Below are 22,162 nucleotides of genomic sequence, written 5' to 3' on the forward strand. Positions count from 1 at the left end.
TAGCATCATGTATTGGGTATACACGGTGGCCAGGTCTCAACAGGATATCTACAACTGAACCACTTCAAAAGGTGCAAAGAACTGTGATGCTCTGTCCACAACTCCATCGGAGGCTATGTGCGTATTGCCCAATATTTTGCTAATTGAAATTGTTGGAAAACAATAAGCGGGGTGTGTTGCCTTGAGGCTGAGGAAACTACCAGGCTGGAGAGACACTCAGGATGGCCATAACGCAATTCTAAAGAACGTAAATATACCGGACACGGATTACTGTGCAACAAGTCTGAACTTCACAAAGTGGTATTCCATTCCATTGCAGACATAAAATTCTGGACAAAAGGGGCTCCTGATGAAAAGTGATCACTCCGGAATATACCAGGCAATAAAAAGGCAGATGAACTTGAAAGAGAGGGCACATCCGCTCCACTACCTGCAAGCTCATTTTAAGGGGCATATCTCTTGAACTAGCAAAGGACAGGGCGGCTAGCCTCACCACTTGCAACAATATGAAGCCTACGTGGCCAAAGTATCTGCTCATTCTGAACAGAGGGGACCTAGCCACAGCTGTGGGTCTGCGAACAGGCCATGTTGCCATCGGAAGGCACGCGGAGAGGTTAGTCCTGCTCTAAGCGAACATTTAGACGCTGAGTGAATTGAAAGATAACGACCGAGTGTGCGAAAGTGTAATCGTTACATCATGATTGCAACGATAAAGCAACTGTGGTTGGACGACCAGTGGGCAGAAAACTTAAAGGTGTAATTTTTTTAGTTTTAAAGTTATAAAAAAGATGAATGTAAATGGTTTGGTGTACGAGTTTCACTTGGAGCTACTGTATATACATACATATGTACACACATTTTATTTTTTTTTTTATTCTATGCATACAAATCTGTTTGCCCACTTTTGTTTATTATTGCCTACTTTTTTGCAATTTACCAGGCTGTGTATCGTATAGCGAAAAATTATAACAAATAAAAAAGCTATGCGCGGTATTTTTCCATACGCATACACAACACAGATCAATTGCACCGGGCTTCTGGAACTTTACCAGCCACCAGGCGTACCAAGAAAGAAACAAACACTTCTTCTCTACACACACATGCTAGATACTATGTCCATGCAATCATTTGTGAGCATTTTGCTGAAATTGCACAATGAAAGTGAACCCGGTTAGCTAGCAGCGCAATTAGCCACCCGGTCGCAGCCAATCTCAGCTAGCGACGAAACGCATTTCTAGAAGATTCCTGAATGGCGAGCAACCGCGCATGAGTGTCAGATCCAAATAATCTAAAAAAAAAGTGGAGCAACAAAGGCCCGTCGTTTACAACAGATGGTAGTAAAATGAGAACAAAACAAAAAGCATGAAAACATAAATAAAATGGTCAGGAAGTGGAGTTCAGAAAATAAGGGAAACAGTAGTACGTATTTACCATTTTACCATTTGAAAAACTGTATGTTTACACAAAGTGGTATATTTGTATGTACTTATGTAAATAGGTAGTGAAATAGAGGTCACACCTACATATCTATTTATTTATCTCCCTCATTTTTGCCCTTGCTTGTTGTTTTTGTTTTTATGTTGACAGGCAAAGGGAAAGGCAAAAAGTAAATAAACAAATAAAAAGTATAACAAGAAAGTGATTGCAAAAAACCTTGTAAAAATAACAACATATCTATTTACTAAATATTCGATGAGCTCCAAGGAACTTTATTCGATACGAGAATGGGCGCCTTTAACGGATGTAATGGAAAAGATACCTGTGCATACGATACGCTCACTTGGAATTTTTCCGGCCGATTTGAATATAACTTGCGTCGATGCAATTACAGAGTTTTTGGCACTGGGTAGTGATGCTGGCATAGTTTTATGGTATGATCGGTACACCGGCGAACTGCAGAAGTTACGCACAGAGGTGAGTAATCCCAATTCTTGTTTTCGAATAGTCGTCGTGAAGCATTTGATCCTTGTACCCCAACTCCCAAAAAAATTGCATAAATGACTCATACTTAAAAAGGATACACCCATTTTTTGTGATAGAAATATTTCATGTTTAGTATGTATACATTTCTAATACCTTACATTCTAATCCTTCTTTTCCCCCTCCCGCAAGTTTGCTGCACGCATTACCTGCGTGAAAATTGTCGATTCGGTTGAATATATGGTAGCAGCGGGCAATGCTAGTGGCCAAGTAAGCGTATTTCAAATACAAAAGCAACTACCGCCAGATCTGAATTTAGTGGCTAAATCATGAGTTAAATTTTCCCCGAACCGGCTCACTTTTCACTTTTGGTTTCCATGGTTTTATTATGGGCGGATGACAAATTTTCGGGCTTCTTTTCTTTTAGGCGAAACTCAGGATAAGGCAGATTATGTACTTGGATGTGAATGGCATCAAGACAAAAAGGGGGCGTATCACAAATTATACGCATTTCCACTAGCGAAACGAACCAAAAATCACATGTCAACGTTAATGCGCCTTTAAAAAAATGAAATCGCATTTTCGGTTGCCAACTTGTCAATCAAAGTTGACAATCTGCCTCAAAAATCAAAAATTATTGATTTTTCTCCAACCTGACGAACAACTTGACGAAGGTTTGCCAACTTGCCCACACACGGCTTATTTACCACCAAGTTGTATCGGTTGGTCAACCGGTTGGCCGATAAATCAATGCATGTGTAGGGCCTTTGATAGCCATTGTCTAGCGCTAATACGCTATTATGTTGCAGAATACCAGAGGTCGTCTTCGGCGTTGTAAAATAGAATATGCGCTGTGATTGGCCTAGGATTCTAAATCGCAATAACATTATCGATGTTTCGAAAAATTACATCGATAGTAGTTCGACGTATCGAATTAAAACATCGATGTTATTATAGGAAAACTTGCTGATTTTTTCTTATCTTATTTACATATGTACATTTATTAATTTAGGATTTTTATAAAAAGTACTTATTTATCATACGCTCCCTTAAAATTTTAAGACGCACACAAAATGAAATGGTTAAATATTAGTAAAAATTAGTAAACATCGATGTTTTGATTTGAAATCGGATTCATAAAAACATCGACGAACATCGATGCTTGAAGCCACGACCATCGCTATTGCTCGATACATCGATGTCTTTTAACATCCCTATCTAAGTTGAATTAAGAAGTGAAATTGCTTTAGCATAAAAAAGTTTGGACTTTCGAGATAAAATTGTGCTATATATTAAATTTGGTGAGTGCTCTTTATCTATATTATGAGTTATTATTAATAGTAGTATTAAGCTAAAGGTTATATTTAGTTATAAAAGTGAATGTTGGCTTCGTGTTTGTTACATTTGTATGTATGTACGTACATACATGTTCGAAATTTATAGCAAATGTTTTTTGAGTGAGTTTAAAGTAGTGTAGTTTGAGTGGTTGTGTTGTAAGTATGTAATGTGAAATAATTTGCGACTCATAATTTAAGTGTTTGCAAGGAAAATAAGAAGTGGAAATTTCTGTACAGTCGAATCAATAAATTTTAGGTACCGCAATTTTTTTGCAAACGGGCATCTGCTTTTTAATTATTTTATTTATCGCAAATTTTTTATAAAAATATGGTTAATTCTACGACAAAGAATCCACAAATCCGAGCTCTAAACTTTGTGCTTTATCTATATTACCAGAATACTTTCACTTGCGACTCATAATTCAAGTGTTGGCTAAGAAAAATAAGAAGTGGAAATTTATGTACATATCAGTGATGGAAAATGAGTGTGCATTGTGCCATTTTCGGCCTTTAGTAAGCAGCCGGCACCTTAAGCACAATCGATTGATTTTCGGCACTATTTTGGCGTATTTCAGCCGCGAATTTTAAATTTAAGAGTTATATTTAAATACAGAAGTGGAAATTTATGTAATTTATGTACTACCAACCAGTCACCTTTTAATCTAATAAATTAAACTAAAATTGTTTATTCTTAATTACTTGCAGATTAACTCGCGTGAAGACAGCGAGACAGTGGGTCTTATGCATAAAAAGTGAGCTTAAGCTCAGACTCAAANCAGTCACCTTTTAATCTAACAAATTAAACTAAAATTGTTTATTCTTAATTCCTTGCAGATTAACTCGCGTGAAGACAGCGAGACAGTGGGTCTTATGCATAAAAAGTGAGCTTAAGCTCAGACTCAATTTTTGCACTGCAAGGGTGAGCTCAAGCTCAAGAATTTGTACTGAAAATCGAGTCGGAGGTTAAGCTTAAGCCCAGTGAAGCAGCACAAATTATAAGCCTTTCAGCAGCGAATTTAAAACTTAAGGATTTAGGTAAGAAAAATTTACAGTAGAACTCATTGTAGCTAGTAAGTAGAACTCATCTGAAATTTATGTATGTACTACTAGCCTGTCACCTTTTAATCTAATAAATTAAACAAAATTTTTTTAGAATTGTAATTGAAATGTATATAACTAAATTTATATATTTTTTATATATTATAGTTTGTTTAAATAAAACTGTATTAAAAATGTCACCTGCCTGTCACCTTTTAATCTCAGAATTCCCGTCGTTGCTAATAAATTAACCTAATTTTATTTATTTATGGTTCTCTGCAGATTTAACTCTCGTGAACCAGCAGAAATTTGGGACATTACAAATTTGCAATAAAATTAATTTTTCTTCATGAGTCGCAAAAGGCCACTTGGCGAAAGCAGCAAAGAAGGTGAATGNTGAAAATCGAGTCGGAGGTTAAGCTTAAGCCCAGTGAAGCAGCACAAATTATAAGCCTTTCAGCAGCGAATTTAAAATTTAAGGATTTAGGTAAGAAAAATTTACAGTAGAACTCATTGTAGCTAGTAAGTAGAACTCATCTGAAATTTATGTATGTACTACTAGCCTGTCACCTTTTAATCTAATAAATTAAACAAAATTTTTTTAGAATTGTAATTGAAATGTATATAACTAAATTTATATATTTTTTATATATTATAGTTTGTTTAAATAAAACTGTATTAAAAATGTCACCTGCCTGTCACCTTTTAATCTCAGAATTCCCGTCGTTGCTAATAAATTAACCTAATTTTATTTACTTATGGTTCTCTGCAGATTTAACTCTCGTGAACCAGCAGAAATTTGGTACATTACAAATTTGCAATAAAATTAATTTTTCGTCATGAGTCGCAAAAGGCCACTTGGCGAAAGCAGCAAAGAAGGTGAATGTAATAAAATAACCTATTCCGTGGTGGAAAAAGATTTACGATCGTCGTGCATGATCAAATACAAAAGGATGTGGAGGAGATGTCGTCTCTATTTGTCGAGTTATCAAGATACATTCACTTTACCTTGATGAAACGTTGGGAACAAGAAAACTTTGAACCCATAAATTTTCTTGACTGTTATTACCAGTTGATGCTAAAGAAAAAAGCGAAGTATACAATAGACCAGGAGTATAATATGCTGCGAAAAAACCTCAAGTTGTACGATAGTTCGTATCGGTCGAATTTATTTGTGGAAAACGCGAATAAACTTCTGACTATATTCCATAACAATATTTGGATGCTGAAGAAATACATTTGCCGACAAAACAGCCTGCAACCAAATTGCGCAACAACTGGTACCAAACAAAGAAGAGAAAACGTTAATCTGCATCGGATCAACATACATTGCTGCGAACTCGACAAAAACAACGGCATGCAGATATTCTGATGGTTAATGAATTCAGAACAACCAAACTTTTCGCAAAATGTTACAACGTAAACCTGACGTCCAAATCGCCCACAGGCTGCAGTTTTGCCAAAAATGTGGTACTTGCTGGAATCGAGACGTCAATGCTGGGAAAAACATTCTCTACCTGGGAGAATGTATCATTAAAAAATAAGAAAAACATCTCAATTTTTCAAAATAAGATGTCATTATTTCATATATGGCGAAAAATATGTACATCTGACTGGCAACAGTTTAACTTTAATTAGTTATCATAAATACGACTGCACGTGACCGTTGAATAATTATGTACAAGCTAATGACTGTATGAGTTTCTTAATGGAAATTCTTCAAGCCGTATTTCCTACCTACTTATCTCGAAAGTACATATAGTATGTACATATGTGAAATACAAGCGTCACCAACCACGTAAGTTTTTTTCAGGGACTGCATTTAACTGGCGCGTGCACAGTTGTTGAAAAAATTTGTATTAAACTAAAATAAAATAATTTTAAAAGATAAATATTAAAAAATAAAATGTTAATAAGCGACAATAACACTGACAAATACATAAATTTAAAAGTTTTTATAAACAATTTTAAGTAATCAACTTGAATAACAGTTTCACAAAATNGTTTGACAATTCAGTTTTCATTTTACCGCGCCATCTACATTGGGTACAGATCAGTCTAAATGGCTTGATGCCATTTTGAAAGTGATATATTAAGCCTTGGTTTACACTGGACAATATTGTCAAGACAATTATGTCAAAATGATGTGTTTGTTGTATGCTCGTTATGGTGCAATGTGGGAGTAGTCTCCTTTGACTACATAAGGCAGGATTAGAGGGGAATAGAAACAGTATTTTTTTTTCATTGGACAATATGCTTGCCGGATGACGCTTATGGGAGTACTCCCTTATTGCTCGTTTGGGAGGAATGTGCAATGTTTTTCTGGTTGACTCCCTTATTGCCCATTTACGGGGTTTGTTGGAGGTTATTCCCACAATACACAAGGGAGTACTCACCGAGCAATCTCATGATGCTACCAAGTTCTACTGGGAAGCTATTGAAATACATATTGGCATACACTACTTCTTACATATGTATGTACATTAGGGTGGTCCAAAAACAGCAAAGTCGGAATTGTAATGCTCTCACCCCCTAGGATAGAACAATATCGAAAAAAAGTATACCCCTATTTTTATTTTGAAATCAAAAAATATTTAGAGGTCGCTCTAAGCGCTCAAAGTTTTCCATGTATTTTTATATGGGAAAAATAAAATTTTTCGTAGAAATGCTACAGAATTCTTGAAAATCAATATTTTTTGATCGGAGAACGTTGGTTCTCTTCAGGATACTTTCAATAATAATAGCCAATTGTTTATTTAACCATTTTTTCATCGCAACTATAATTTATAGGTCCGCCAAAAACCCACAAAAACCCCGAAGAATGCTATGGGGCAGTCATGCCCAGCAGATAAACAGAGTTTTCTGGTAGAAAATTGTTGACTTTTAACTATTCTATACCATTTCTACTAAAAATTGTTTTTCCCCATATAAAATACATGGTAAAGTTTGGGCGCTTTGATTTCAAAATAAAAAAAAATAAGGATATACTTTTTTCGGTATAGAACAATCCTAGGGGGTGCGAGCATTAGAATTCCGACTTTACTTCTTCTACATGCATTTTTCGTGGGCCACCCTAATGTACATACATACATACAATAGAATCGTGCAGCACTGGTGGTNATAAAATACATGGTAAAGTTTGGGCGCTTTGATTTCAAAATAAAAAAAAAAGGATATACTTTTTTCGGTATAGAACAATCCTAGGGGGTGCGAGCATTAGAATTCCGACTTTACTTCTTCTACATGCATTTTTTTGGGCCACCCTAATGTACATACATACATACAATAGAATCGTGCAGCACTGGTGGGGGATATGATTGCTTTGAGCTGTTTTGGGGAACGCGCAAACGCCGGCTGGTTATGAGCATAAATAGGAGCGTTTGGCGCATTGAGAGTTCATTAGTTGAAAAACCGCCAAACTGAGCTGAGCTGTGAGTAAAAAGCAATTTGGGAGTCGGCAACAACAATACAGAAGTTCCTGGAAGAATTTAAAAAACAAAACCTAAAAAGAGGAGGCCAGACTACCAATTATATATTTTGCAAATACTGAGATAAACAACGCAAAAGCGTAAATATTTTAAGCATTTTAATAAAATTATTTCAAAAAAGACTGTAATAACCACCGCAATTTTTAGAAAATTGTTTTTGTGCGATTTCTGTAATTTAACATTTAAAAAGGCATCAAAGCACAAAGTGCCAGCAATAAAAAACAGACTTTAAATTTGTTAAACAAAAACCAAAGCAAAAAAGTACTATTTCAACATGAAAGTGGACACTGCTAGCTTGGAAGTCATTTCGCCGAAAGTGCAAATCAGCGACCATTACATCGAAACCGATTATGAGTATCAGACATCGCATGTCAGACACACCGCAAATGGCAAAATTCAGGTAAGTGGCAAAAATTAAAAAACAAAAACCCTAATAAAAAACGGGCGTGTGCGAAAAGTGGGAAGAATTTGAATGAAAAATAAGAAAAATGTATTTTCCTATAAAAGCGAAAAAAATTGTATACACAGTTGATTGATGATTTCATAGTATTAGGAAAGAGGTGCAACTTTCTTACATCCATAGATACGTATGTATGTATGTAAATAAAAAAATGTAGGTTCATAAATACATATGTACATACATAAGTAAGTGCATAAATATGTACGCATGTAAATAATGATTTTCAGCCATAATTTTGTTGTTTGCCATTTATTGATTTTCTTCCACATTTTTATACATACTTATCTACATATGTATGTATGTACAAATGTATGCATGTAAAAATTGTGTATTGCTGGAACATTTCCAGAACTGAACAAATATGTATATATGTTTATATGAATATGTATAAAACTATATAAATGTGTACACATGTATTTACTTACCCTGCTAAGTACGCACATCAGAAAAAGTCCTGACATCCATAGGTTTTCGGTAAAAAATTTATGATGTTTCTAAGATTTGCTGAAATTAAATGAAAAAGTTGTAAAAAATACTTTTTAATATATTCTTAGCCAAAATAGGTTAAATTTATAGTCATGTTTAGTTTTTTTATATTTGAATTTATAAAGCAAATCATGTACTTGAATAAGCTTTGGAAATTTAGATTTTAAACTGAGAAAAGATGAATTTAATTTTTTATTCGATTTTTGCTTTTTTTAATTAAACGATTTAAGTTGTTCATGAACCAGTATTTTTGATTTAATTGGTGAAATAATTAAAAAAAAACATAAAAAAAATAAAAATAAAAATAAAAAACAGTGCGCGTTTTGGTAATGTGGTTAGTTTTGTTTATTAAAATTATTAATATTTTTCTTAAAAAGAGAAATATATTAAAAGGAGAACGTTTAATTTTGGAATTTAATTAAATTTGCTAAATCCAAAAGAGGCAACGAAAATCCAATAAGGCTAAAATAATACGGGGTTTTGCTTTGCTTTAAATACGCAAAATGTTGTTTTTAAAGTTTTTCGAAATACTACTTGAAGAAAGTGGCTAAAAGAAGTTTTTTCTCTCTCTGCACACTAAAAAATTGGTTGTAAACTAACTGAGTTATTAAAATTTTCATAAAAAATAATTTAAGAATTTTGCCCTTCACTACATGCTGCTGAATTAAAACAAAAAGTTTAAGCAAGAATTTTTGAGTTGTTTAGTTAAACCTTTTATTAATTTTATGAAAAGTTGAATAACTCAGTCAGTTTTCAACCGATTTCTGAAAATAAACATTCGTTTTATTCGTTGTTAAACGTTCTTAAATGTTGTTAAACGAATACAACACCTTGTGAACTCCCCAACTTAACCGTCCGTTGTGTGAAAGTGTTTTTAATGGACAAACTACGACTTTGATGTCACTTACGCTTATTCAATTATAACTTTAAATAGTTTGGTGTTTGCGCTGAATTACTAATTGGGGATATTTAATACAAATTATTGTTTCTTTTTAATTGTTCGATTTTATAAAACCTTTTATTTTTAAAATACTTAAAATTTACCTTTTTTATTTTACACTTATTTTTATTTTATTCAAATTATTACAACTTTTATTTACTCAACTTTTTAATATAAGCATATTATAAAACATTACTTTTTTGCATTCAATTTGCTTTAATTTTGTCTCACTAGTATGTACATTTTTTTTTGCTATGTGACCTTCGCCTTTAAATTTTCATCACAATCCTTCCAGAAACTTCGAATTTTCCAACATATGTATGCATGATTGTATGTATGTTTTCTTATGATTATTATTATGTACAACTAATGTACATATGANCAGAAACTTCGAATTTTCCAACATATGTATGCATGATTGTATGTATGTTTGCTTATGATTATTATTACGTACAACTAATGTACATATGAACATTAGAGTGGTCCAAAAATGCATGTGAAAAAGTAAAGTGGGGACTTTTATTGCCGCCACCACCTAGGAATGTTCTATACCAAAAAGTATACCCCCCCCGCCCCCATTGCATTTTCTGCTGTTTTAAAAAAATTTTAGTATGAAAAAATGCTTAAATAAAAAGTTGGATATTAAAATTGGAAGTATGCTGAAGACAACCACAGTTTTCCGATCGAAAAATATTGATTTTCAAGAATTTTATACCATTTCTACGAAAAGTAGGTTTTTCCCCATATAAAATACATTGGAAAACTTTGAGCGTTTTGAGCACTCCCTAAATATTTTTTTGGTTTCAAAATAAAAAAGTGGGGGTATATTTTTCGGTATAGCACAATCACGACTTTACTGTTTTTGGACCACTCCAATGTACATACTTTTAGTCATACTAGATACAACTGTACATGTACCCTGCAGGGAAAGCTACTAGTTGTGAACTAGAATGCTATCAGTTTGCGTTTCAGCCCAACTAGTTCCCTTGGTATCCCTTTTCAATGTTAGCGATTGGTATTTTTAACATGGCAGTGTCATGGGAGATGTCAATTGTCCGCTCCTGCATCAGCACCTTATTTACTTTAATCACCTCCAGCGGACTACCTGAGATCTCAGAACCAGTGCTGCCGTTTTGTATTTGTTAGAGTAGTGAAAAACCTATTTTTTGGGGAGTATTTTGAAATGTTGGGGAATATACCCCTAATGCTTTAAAGATCCTTTAAACTTAACTTAAGGCCACTTAAAAGTTTAAAAGAAGTAGGTGTCCTGAAGAGTGAGGTGGAAATTATTGGGGCAGAGACCTAGACGTCTTTCTTAATGTCCAAGGACGGGGACAACATAATCGGAAATAGGTGGAGGGCTATTGTCCCAAATGCGTGCAAGTCATTGGACAATCTTCAAACTAAGTACGTCTTAACTAGGCAATGCAAGTCAACTAAATTATGTTGGCAAAAAACGCTCGGTAATGACTGGGAAGCTTCAGCCCTTCATTAAGCAAGTAGTATAGCACACATTTTTTGGAATTCCTAAGCATTCATTTCACGAGGCACAAGCCGGTCAATGCGATTGGAATACTTGACTGTCTTATTTGCCCTTCCTCTCTTTAAGAAAACGAAACTGCAGGCCCCTTTTTGGGCTTCGGTCCCAACTCCGCAAGTGCGGTATACATTTGTACTTGTTGTATAGCTTAAGAGTACAACTCCAAAACAAGCTTTTCAAGCGTGCAGCGCTCTATTCCGCTATAAGTTTTATATTACGGCTTGAGCGCCAAAAGCCTGAACGCCTGAAAAGCTTGTTGTGGAGCCCTATTCTAAATGCTCTTTCCTGCACGCGTTATGTGTTCGGACCAATAAACGAGCTTTTCCTCCAAGAGTGCAAAAGAGTTTTATACCCAATATAAATTCATCACTGCAGTAGTAAGTTTTAAATGATGGGACATTTTTAAGAAACTTAGATAAAATTTGAAAAGGAGAGTGAGATCGGAAATCATTCCAAGCAATGTGCTTTAACAGTGTAAAATAGTAGTATAATCGGTCCTTGGGGAGTACGAGACTATGAATAACAAAACAGTGGTAAATAACTCCTATATTAGTACTTTCAGCAACACTGATCAAAGCCAGAATCGGTAGTTTTCACTCGACGACACAGCCGACTTTTGTGAGGAAAGCAATGAACTGCATTTTAGTTTTAGTTTTGGCAATTCAAATACAGATGGACGCTGATCGTATAAGTTGTTCGAAATCGTTGTTCGCCGTCGCTTTAGTTCACATTAGTTAATGAACTAATATTTTTGCTGCCTAGTTTGGCATTTCACTGCACCCAGAAAAAACTCAGGAAAAATATTTCTCTCAACACATGATTTGGTAACTTTAACTAGTTCAGCTTTTCACTGCAGGGTTGATATGTCTATATGTACTTGTACAGAAATGCAGTACGATTTGTGCATGCGCATCATGATTCAATAATACAAGGTTCGATAAACTGACAGTTGTCCCTCTCGCACCGCTCCCTTAGCAGTGGCACCGTGTTGCTTCTTTGCAAATTTACATCGAAACAGTGTAGCTTTGGTGTTAAATAAAAGTATAAGCTTTTGTGCAATATGTTTATTTGTATATGCATATGAAGCATATTTAACTGATGAAAACATAAGCATTGGATGTTTACATCAATCTCATAGTAGTATTATTTTAATTTTGAGTCATTTTGCAGTTTTTATACGGCTAAATAGCATATAAATTACGTAATTCACGTAGATATATCAATATTACGTTCAACATTTCGTTTAAAATGCCAGATTTCCTGCAAATACATTAGAATTTACGAAAGGAATTTCACTACTAATTGCCTACTTTGCGTACTTTTCTACTACCATTTTCGAAACAAGGGATTGCATTCTTGCCCTTTCTCTGTCCTTCGTAAATGCAACCTTTTGTAAGGGAGTGTCAAACCGCAGCTGTCAATAATTATCTAACCTTGTATTATTGAATCATGCATGCGCATTATACATATGTACATACATATACACGTAGGTCTCTTTTTAGACGGTTTTTTTAATGCGGATTTGAATTTATATTTTTTCGCTGTTTGTATGTACTTACATATGTACACATGTATATAGATTTGTTTACCAATCCATATGTACATATGTATGCCTTTGCATTGTTTATAATCTGTTGATCCTTACCACACACATTGCTCAGTCAAAATAAGAAAATGTATTAAATCCAAACAGTGCAAGTGCGTCAAAGAGTAAGGAGAAAATTAACTAAAAACTGATGCAATAAAAAAATTCAGATATCGAACCCTAACCGCCCCAAAATAATGTAAGCGACATTTTTTTCAAAATTTTCTTTTGGATGCAGAAATATTTCTAGAGCATCTAGATGCATTTCTGCATCAAAAATAAAATTTTCAAGTTCAAGTGCGTTAAAGAGTAAGGAGAAAATTAACTAAAAACTGATGCAATAAAAAAATTCAAATTCTGGAATGCTTTGTTGAACTCGGCCAAAATTGCTTAGGCGGTTACATCGCCAAATAACAAGAAGATATCGAGCCCTAACCGCCCCAAAATAATGTAAGCGACATTTTTTTCAAAATTTTCTTTTTGATGCAGAAATATTTCTAGAGCATCTAGATGCATTTCTGCATCAAAAATAAAATTTTGAAACAAATTTCGCTTTACTTTATTTTGGCGGTTAAGACTCGATATACTTAGGGCCGGTTACTCAATGTCTGGTTAACACTAATCTGCGGTTAAACATCGTTATCGACGTCTTCGACTCCATAAATACAAGAGGGAGTCGGTAACGCCGATAACTATGTTTAACCGCAGATTAGTGTTAACCAGGCATTGAGTAACCGGCCCTTAATATAAGATACAATTCTCACTTTTTGCATTTATTTTTACTACGTATGTATGTATGTACAAATATACCTACAAAGAGAATAGTTCAAAACGCAATAATCCAGAGAAGCAAATGCAATATGTAAGAATAAATGTGTATAAATAAACCGCAGTAATATGAGCAGAGGCACGGCATCTTCTACCACTCGTCATGCTTCCGTAAATTCCAACGCACTCAGCAGAGAGATGACGCATGGGCATTAGGGCGCTAGTATATATATGTATGTGTATGTACTAAGTGTGTGTATTTTGTGTTGCTATTCATGTAACTACGTAATTATTGTTGTTGTTGTCAGTATTGCTTTATGTAAAAAATAAACCACAAATGCATAACAGCATACCCACCACTCAATTACTCGTCCTCCCCCTCCCCACCCCCCATCATGCAATAAACATCTACAGCGCATGCCTTCAATTAAAAGTGAAAATTGCCACTGGAAAAGCTTGGAATATTCCAAATGCATTTTTAGTTGTTTGTAATGGTGCTGTTGATGTGGGTGGTGTAAAGAAAAAAAAAAAAAAAATAGTATACAATAAGAAATGATCAGCTGTTGCTCTGTTACATACAACCGATTAGCACACATTCAATTCTACCACCCCACTGCGTTCTGCCAGCCGTGACGGCCAGTTCATGTTCAAGGTCGGTCGCCAGTTAAGTGAGACAGAAAAGCCAGTCATGTGCGCTCTTTTTTTGCAGCGAGTTGTTGTTCATTTATGCACATACATACATGCATACATACGTATGAAAAAATTTATGTAGTTATTTTATTTTTTTGCTGAGAAGTGGGCCAGTTTGAGTTGCGCAGGGGTGGAAAATTTGGCACGTTGGAAAATGTTAGTAGGACCGGCAAGATTGTGTACTGTGGGCCAATTCTCGTGCTATGAAATGGTGAAGTGAAAATAAAAAAATCCAATTTTTCGCTTTATCATTTCATTTTATCATTTTCAACGATTCTCAAACATTAAAAGTTTTTACATAAATTTTTATTTGGTAAATAATTTTTAGTAAAAGATAATGCTAGTACCGAACAAATAAGTTCGTTAAAATGCATGGTTACCAGCGAAGCCGGCTTCGGTAGCGGGACGGCTGCCGCCCTACCAAATCGGGGAATTCCCAGCGAGTTAGCTTCGCTGATGTAGGCTTTTTACATGATCGGAAATTTTAACCGCTCTGAAAACGCAACCAAAAAGTTGCTTTTTTCGAGTAATTCACTAGGGATATTCAGGCGTTAATGCGAAATGCAATTGCAACGGTGCGAAATGTGAAATTGCTAAATTTTATCAACAACAATACAACCGAAAATCTCGCATCAGTTATTGCATTTGCTTATGGTTTGTATAGAGTGAAATGCAATGAGTGAAGCAAGATTTTCGGCTGTGTTTGCTATTTCGCATTTCGCACCGTTGCAATGCTTTTCGCATTAACGCCTGAATACCCCTATTATCTGTACGAATCGCTTGCGTTTATTGGATTGTTGCGTCTTGAGAGGTACTAACCCTGCAAACCAAAGTTCTCGAAATCTTTACGAAATCTTTAAGAGCATCCAAATTCTGGAAAGATTTGTTTACCAATCTTAAAAAAATCATATAAAGTGGTTGACACGAGCTCGTAAAGAGNTTTCCGAAGAAATTCGGGCTATTCCGGCCGAAATGCTCGAAAAAGTTGCCCAAAATTGGACTTTCCGAATGGACCACCTAAGACGCAGCCGCGGTCAACATTTAAATGAAATTATCTTCAAAAAGTAAATGTCATGGACCAATCTAACGTTTCAAATAAAGAACCGATGAGATTTTGCAAATTTTATGCGTTTTTTTTTAAAAAAAAAGTTATCAAGCTCTTAAAAAATCACCCGTTACATATGTTCAAAAAATTATGAAAAATTTCCGAATTTCGTATATTACAAGATTTCTCTACTATTCAGAATACTCTGAAAGTATGGTTTGCATGCCACATGTGTACATAGTTATACGGAGTTATAACCAGGTTTTGCATAATATATGTAAGTACATACATATGTATGTAGATATGAGTTGAAAGTCTCTGCTTTCTAAAAGGTGTCAGGATGATAGGGTGAAAAAACCGGTTGTTTACATATACATATTTTTGGCCTAATCATCACTTAAAAATGAAGAACATTATTCAATATTTGCCATTTAAAAAGGTCCCCAAAAAAAGTGAAAGACGTAAATTCAAATGTCGTAGGTATTTTTAAGGGAAGTGTTTAATTGACTTTGCAAATATTTTTATAGACATAGACATCTACGCAAATACATATGTACACACATAAATAAATATTAATTAAGAAAAAAAAAAAATTTGCAATTTCTTCCAGAAGTTCGTCTAGCAAACCCATTTCCGGTAGCATTTTTTTTCATTAGTAAACAGGCGATTACGCCTTATACCATAGATATGCAAAACAACATGCGTTTGCTGCATAAATATTTACTATGAATATATGTATGTACATATTTACATACTTGCATACGCAGCTACAGACAAAAAAAAAACAATGTGTGGCTTTAATGGCATTCTCGTTGTTATCTTACCTAGACTTAAGTATTTAAGTAGATATAAAATTTTTGAAAAAGTTTGTTTTTAATATTTTAGCAAATTTTTTTTGGGCATTTGAAAAACTTCTATGGAAAAAATATTTTCAAAGTTGAAGTTTTGAAAATTAATTATAGCTTTCATTACTAGCGTAGTTGAAAAAAGCTTCAAAAAAATTGGATTTAAAAGTTTTAGGAACGATTTGTAGCAAAGTTAAAAATCCAAATAAATTATAGATTCCACAGATTTTTTTCTTATTTAAAGAATAATTTCAAGATTTCCCCCATCAAATCTAAGGGTCTTCTTTGTATCGTGATTCGAAAAGCAAATCGTTCGGATTCGGAATGCTTGGCACTTTGAATTTGTATTAGTCCGTGCCTTTCGAATCGCATTGAGTTTCGAATATACAGAATACAATTCTAAAAATTTTAAGGTAAACGTTTGCAAATTTCGCACATTCAATTTTAGTATAAATTTAAAGTAGCTGGGGCAATTTCTTGAAGGTATTGCTCATTTTTTTCATACATACATACCAAATACTTTGTATCACAGGAAATCCATAACATCGTCAGCAAAAATATTACAAAAAAATCAACAGAAACAGCATTTTATTCTGGATGTGATATATTAATGAAAAGAAAAATACTATGTAAAAACAATTTTGGGTGGGATGGCCAATTATTAAAAATAGAGTTATTAAAATACTTAACTCTTGCAGTTATTCATCAAGCTCAATATTTAAGCTTCAATAAATATTTCATCACTTTCTTTCCTCCCTTCATTTCAGGTTCATCCTGAGACGACTACACTCAAGATACGCACCGATCGTCATGTGCCCAAACTGGGTCTGATGCTTGTTGGCTGGGGTGGCAATAATGGCTCCACACTGACCGCTGCTTTAGAGGCTAACCGTCGTCATTTGCAATGGCGCAAACGTACTGGTGTACAAAAAGCCAATTGGTTTGGTTCCATTACGCAAGCATCGACTGTACTAATTGGCGCCGATGAGGAAGGCAAGGATGTGTATGTGCCCATGAAAGATCTCGTGCCGATGGTTAATCCCGATGACATTGTCGTCGATGGTTGGGATATTAGCGCATTGAATCTAGGCGATGCTATGCGGCGCGCACAAGTTTTAGACATTGAATTGCAGGATCAATTGTACAAGGATTTGACGGTACTCAAGCCGCGACCATCCATTTACGATCCCGACTTCATTGCGGCCAATCAAGAAGATCGTGCTGATAATCTTATCAAGGGTACTAAATACGAGCAGTACGAGAAATTGCGTCACGATATACGTGATTTCAAGCAGAATTCTGGCGTGGATAAAGTGATCGTATTGTGGACTGCAAATACGGAACGATTCTGTGATGTGAAAGAGGGTTTGAATACCACTAAAGAGGAATTAGAGGCATCGCTGAAGGCGAATAAGGCAGAAATATCGCCATCGACAATTTTTGCAATGGCTAGCATTGATGAGGGTGTAAGTAGCAGCGTGTGTTGGATTAACTACGTATATGAATGTATATTTATATTTTTACCATGTAATTACAGTGCACTTACATCAATGGCTCGCCACAAAATACTTTTGTACCTGGTCTTATCGAACTGGCTGAGCACAAGGGTGTATTTATCGCTGGCGATGATTTCAAGTCAGGTCAAACCAAGATAAAGTCGGTGCTGGTTGACTTCTTGATGGGTGCGGGCATTAAGCCAGTTTCCATTGTGAGCTATAATCACTTGGGCAACAATGATGGCAAGAATTTGTCAGCGCCGGAGCAGTTCCGTTCAAAGGAGGTGGGTAGAGTTCAAAATCACTGAAATGAACGAAGACTGTAACTCGTAGTCGAGTCACTTTTGCGTTGAAGTGTAAAATTTCCATACAATATATCTTGGGGCAGGTGAAATAAGTACTTATTATTGGAATTTCGAATACACCTCGCGTGATTTGACTCCACTTCGAAATACACACATATCTATGTAATTAAGTAATAGTTATGAAAAAAGACTAAAACCTCCGCTTTCTTCGATTTCTCTACAGATTTCCAAGAGCAACGTCGTCGACGACATGGTCGAGTCGAATAATGTACTCTACAAACCCAACGAGCATCCCGATCATGTGGTGGTCATCAAGTATGTACCCTATGTGGGTGACAGCAAGCGCGCCATGGATGAATACACTTCAGAAATCATGATGGGCGGCCATAATACGCTCGTCATACACAATACCTGCGAAGATTCGCTGCTCGCCTCACCGCTCATTCTCGACTTGGTCATATTGGGTGAACTGTGCTCACGCATACAGCTCAAGAGCAGTCAACGCACCGACGCTCCATGGGTTTCCTTCAGTCCAGTGCTCTCGCTGCTCAGCTACTTATGCAAGGCACCGTTAGTGCCGCGTGGCGCACAAGTGGTGAATTCACTGTTCCGCCAGCGCTCGGCTATTGAGAATATTCTGCGCGGTTGCATTGGTCTACCACCCATCTCGCATATGATGCTGGAGCAACGTTTCGATTTTGCATCGATCACCAATGAGCCGCCCACAAAGAAATTGAAGAGCGCTGCCAATAGCAGCGCTATTGAATTGAATGGCAAGGGTGTCAATGGTCAAGTCGCAAAGGCAGTGGCGGCAAATGGCCATTATGCCAATGGAGATGCAAATGGTCAGCACCATTAATCATAGTTGGTATGTTGTAGCGCTAAGGGCAGGAAGGCGTCAACTGAAGGCTGATAACGATTGAAGTATGGTAGTTGTTAGGCAGGCATTAAGTGACTACTTGTATGTACTATCTATCTATCTAGTAAAAATTTTATGTACCAGTGTGCATCATTCCACATGAATTATTATTATTTTTTTGTTCAGCGTTTGTAAAAAGGGGCATCAAACTTACCACCCTCCCCACCATCCTCTGTTTGTGCTATTTTAAGTAGGCGCACTTTTATAGAAATCTATAGTTTAGTATTTTGTAGTTTATAGCTCTCGAAAAAAAAACAGATAAACCTATGTACTTGTAAAGTTATAAACATGTATATTCTATGAAATAATAGTTATTAAACAAGCAGTTCTATGGAAAGAAATTTATAAAAAATCTTAAGTTTTTAGACTAGGTTCAAATTTTGTTGTGGAATATTTGATAGCAGACTTTTGCAAAAAGTACCTAACTAAATATAATCAGGGCTATTACTGAATCGTTCGTTAGATCTACGAAAATATGACCACTGAATCCGAATAGCTACGAGCGTGTGTATTCAAAGTTTATTCTATGTTCGTAGCTATTCGAATGCAGTTATATTATTTTCGAAGTTTTAACGAAAAATCATACCGCGACGGTTTCAGTGATAGTCCTGAATATTTTAAAGAAAAATACCTACAATGTAAATAAACTTAATATTAAAAAAGAAAATATTAGAAAACCCTTTTGAAAAGTTCTTATGTTGAAAGTACATGTATTTGGCATATTCTTTTTGTAAAATTTCCAAATTTTGATAAAAAAGGCCTCTATAGAAACATAATTTTGTAAAATTGTAAAACGTTGGGCAACAATTTTCAAGTTTTGTAATCACAACAAAAGAATTCAGTTATAACAAGAAGATAAGTATGTAGAGAGCGTGTTAGACGGGACAATATTTCCATCTGTTCTACGCGAATATATAACTAAGCGAAATAACAAAGAACCGGTAACGCGGGTCACGGTTGCATTTTAGTTACCAGAATGATTGCAAGAAATTTATTCGCTGTGTGCTTTCTGAAATTTGTTCTGCAATTCGTTTTTCAGAAATAAAAAATCAATTTCGAAAAATACTTTACGGGCAAAGTGTGACTGCTCATGCAACAGCTTTTAGGGATTCGATTTTTAAATTTAGCAGTCTTTTCGAAATACTTTACATTGCCACGTCTATTAGCCCTTTATGTATATTAGAAATAATAGCAGTTTTCCTTATGCATTTCTGTACATATATGTATATATCTTTATATGTAAGCCTTTGTATATTGGTAGCTTACGAGTGAAAATTTGCTAAGTCCATTTTTGCAAATTTTACAGGAGAGGAAAAAACTTCTTGTTGCCATTTTTTTAAATATTTTTCAAAACTTCGAAGACAATATTTTTAGTGTTTAAAGCAAAGCAAAACTCCGCACGAATGAGAAGGATTCGATGTTTATTAAAAGATTTCGTATTGTTTTGGTCTTTCTGTGTTGTCTCTTTTGGATTTAGCAAATTTGCCTTTCTTTGTATAAAAACGGGAAGAAATAAAACGAATACTTTAATCCTTTTGAAGATGATGCATTTTTCAAGCAATTTCTCCTGCTTTCTATGCTTAAAATATGAATTTTTACAAGAAGTGCACTTAGCAACTTTTCACTCTAAGCTAGCGTTATGTATATAATAAATTTGTTGCTGGTGTTGGGAATGTATTAGGCGTGCANATTTTTGCAAATTTTACAGGAGAGGAAAAAACTTCTTGTTGCCATTTTTTCAAATATTTTTCAAAACTTCGAAGACAATATTTTTAGTGTTTAAAGCAAAGCAAAACTCCGCACGAATGAGAAGGATTCGATGTTTATTAAAAGATTTCGTATTGTTTTGGTCTTTCTGTGTTGTCTCTTTTGGATTTAGCAAATTTGCCTTTCTTTGTATAAAAACGGGAAGAAATAAAACGAATACTTTAATCCTTTTGAAGATGATGCATTTTTCAAGCAATTTCTCCTGCTTTCTATGCTTAAAATATGAATTTTTACAAGAAGTGCACTTAGCAACTTTTCACTCTAAGCTAGCGTTATGTATATAATAAATTTGTTGCTGGTGTTGGGAATGTATTAGGCGTGCATTAAAACCGTTAAAGATTGGTTATTTTTTACAGTACTTAGCCTTCTTTATGGCAATATTTTGAGTCAAAACATTATGGGTGCGTTCAGAAATGCAACAAGCCAAAGCATCAGTCTCTTTTACTTCTAAATTATAACTGATGCAAATACCTTATTTGCGCAACTAAGTTCCAATTAGGCATTTAACCGTAGTTGCGCATATTGGACATTTCCATCAATTATAGTTTAGAAATAAATGCGTCTGATGCTTTGGCTTGATGCATTTCCGAACACACCCTATATTTTATTGCAATGAAATTAACCGAACCAAAATACATACATACATATATATGTGAGCCATTTTTATCTATATCTATATATCTACAAATATTATTTTTAGTAAAATTTTATTTTGCAAAAATTGTCACCAACTTTCATATATTTACTGTCTTTAAAACAATGCAATTTTTAATTTGAATAAAGAACGACTTTGTCGGTTTTATTGGAAACTATGTACTATGCATTTTTTTAAGATACTCCTATTAGTAACCAAGAAGTATAATAATATTTTTTTCGCTTACACTTCTCCCATTTGTGGTGTGCTTCCTAATGTTGTTAAACAAATGGAGGGATCTACAACTTTACGCCACCTCCGAACGGCAAATGGTTTTATGAGGCGCCTTTTCAAGACAGATATACACTCGGCGGTTTATCAGTGCCTCAGAAAAAATTAAAAGTCGAAAATTTGCTGAGTAGTGTAATTTTACGATTTATATCTTTGTCGATCAAAAATAAGCGTTATTCGGTTTTTTATTTTATTTTATAGATAAAAAATTGTCGATGGTTTTAATTAGTCATAATTGGGGTTCATATTTAAAAGTTATAAAATAGCCATAAAACATGATCGCAAAAATTTAAATCAACGATCAAATTTTAATGATTAAATTGAAATTTTTATAATAAAGATCATAGTCGCTTCGATCACTAGTGCTCGTAAACCACCTGAAGAATTCAATATGGATAGACGATAAAATAATAATAATAAAAAAAAAATTGACGCGGCCAGGCGTTGGATCTCATTTACGTCAACAACTCTATGCTTCTAGTTCTTTGGCCCTACAATAACTTAAGCGATTTTATCCGAGTTCAGCATACCATACCAGTCGTTTCTTCTTCTTGCTAATTTAAGCCAATTATAAACATTAAGTGGAGTAAAATTTGTCTTCATCTGGT

At 34.7% G+C, this 22,162-nt stretch overlaps 3 protein-coding genes across 4 annotated transcripts in view; 2 read left to right on the top strand and 1 right to left on the bottom strand.

Annotated features, from left to right (window-relative positions):
- Window positions 1–8,908, bottom strand: part of Dp (transcription factor Dp) — a 47,730-nt gene extending 38,822 nt beyond the window's left edge. The window contains exon 1 of the mRNA XM_017617341.1: window positions 8,669–8,908. The gene's annotated coding sequence lies outside the window, so the exon portion shown is untranslated. The remainder of the gene's footprint in view (window positions 1–8,668) is intronic.
- Window positions 1,597–2,294, top strand: LOC108363838 (WD repeat-containing protein CG11141-like). Its single transcript, XM_017617345.1, has 2 exons — window positions 1,597–1,914; window positions 2,113–2,294. Exons 1-2 carry the CDS (start codon window positions 1,693–1,695, stop codon window positions 2,251–2,253), a joined length of 363 nt encoding a protein of 120 aa, XP_017472834.1. The 5' UTR covers window positions 1,597–1,692; the 3' UTR covers window positions 2,254–2,294.
- LOC108363834 (Inositol-3-phosphate synthase) lies at window positions 7,648–20,442 on the top strand. 2 transcript variants are annotated; one of them, XM_017617338.1, is made up of 5 exons: window positions 7,648–7,863; window positions 7,931–8,183; window positions 16,910–17,608; window positions 17,680–17,922; window positions 18,167–20,442. In XM_017617338.1, the coding sequence occupies exons 2-5, from the start codon at window positions 8,058–8,060 to the stop codon at window positions 18,800–18,802; spliced, it is 1,704 nt and encodes a 567-aa protein (XP_017472827.1). In that variant the 5' UTR covers window positions 7,648–7,863; window positions 7,931–8,057; the 3' UTR covers window positions 18,803–20,442. The 2 variants fall into 2 exon arrangements, with proteins under 2 accessions (XP_017472827.1, XP_017472824.1); XM_017617335.1 differs by having other exon boundaries at window positions 7,648–8,183.
- The last annotated feature ends 1,720 nt before the right edge of the window (window positions 20,443–22,162 follow it).

Source organism: Rhagoletis zephyria, unplaced genomic scaffold (genome assembly GCF_001687245.7).
Source record: "Rhagoletis zephyria isolate East Lansing unplaced genomic scaffold, Rhagoletis_zephyria_1.1 Rzeph_scaffold_01393, whole genome shotgun sequence".
Taxonomy (NCBI): domain Eukaryota; kingdom Metazoa; phylum Arthropoda; class Insecta; order Diptera; family Tephritidae; genus Rhagoletis; species Rhagoletis zephyria.

Bases quoted from the DNA above. Each gene is read 5' to 3' on its own strand.
- LOC108363838 (XM_017617345.1), top strand. From the start codon at position 1,693: ATGAGCTCCAAGGAACTTTATTCGATACGAGAATGGGCGCCTTTAACG. The intron at 1,915-2,112 runs GTGAGTAATCCC...CCCTCCCGCAAG, and splicing joins TGCAGAAGTTACGCACAGAG to TTTGCTGCACGCATTACCTG.
- LOC108363834 (XM_017617335.1), top strand. From the start codon at position 8,058: ATGAAAGTGGACACTGCTAGCTTGGAAGTCATTTCGCCGAAAGTGCAA. The intron at 8,184-16,909 runs GTAAGTGGCAAA...CCTTCATTTCAG, and splicing joins CCGCAAATGGCAAAATTCAG to GTTCATCCTGAGACGACTAC. The intron at 17,923-18,166 runs GTGGGTAGAGTT...ATTTCTCTACAG, and splicing joins AGCAGTTCCGTTCAAAGGAG to ATTTCCAAGAGCAACGTCGT.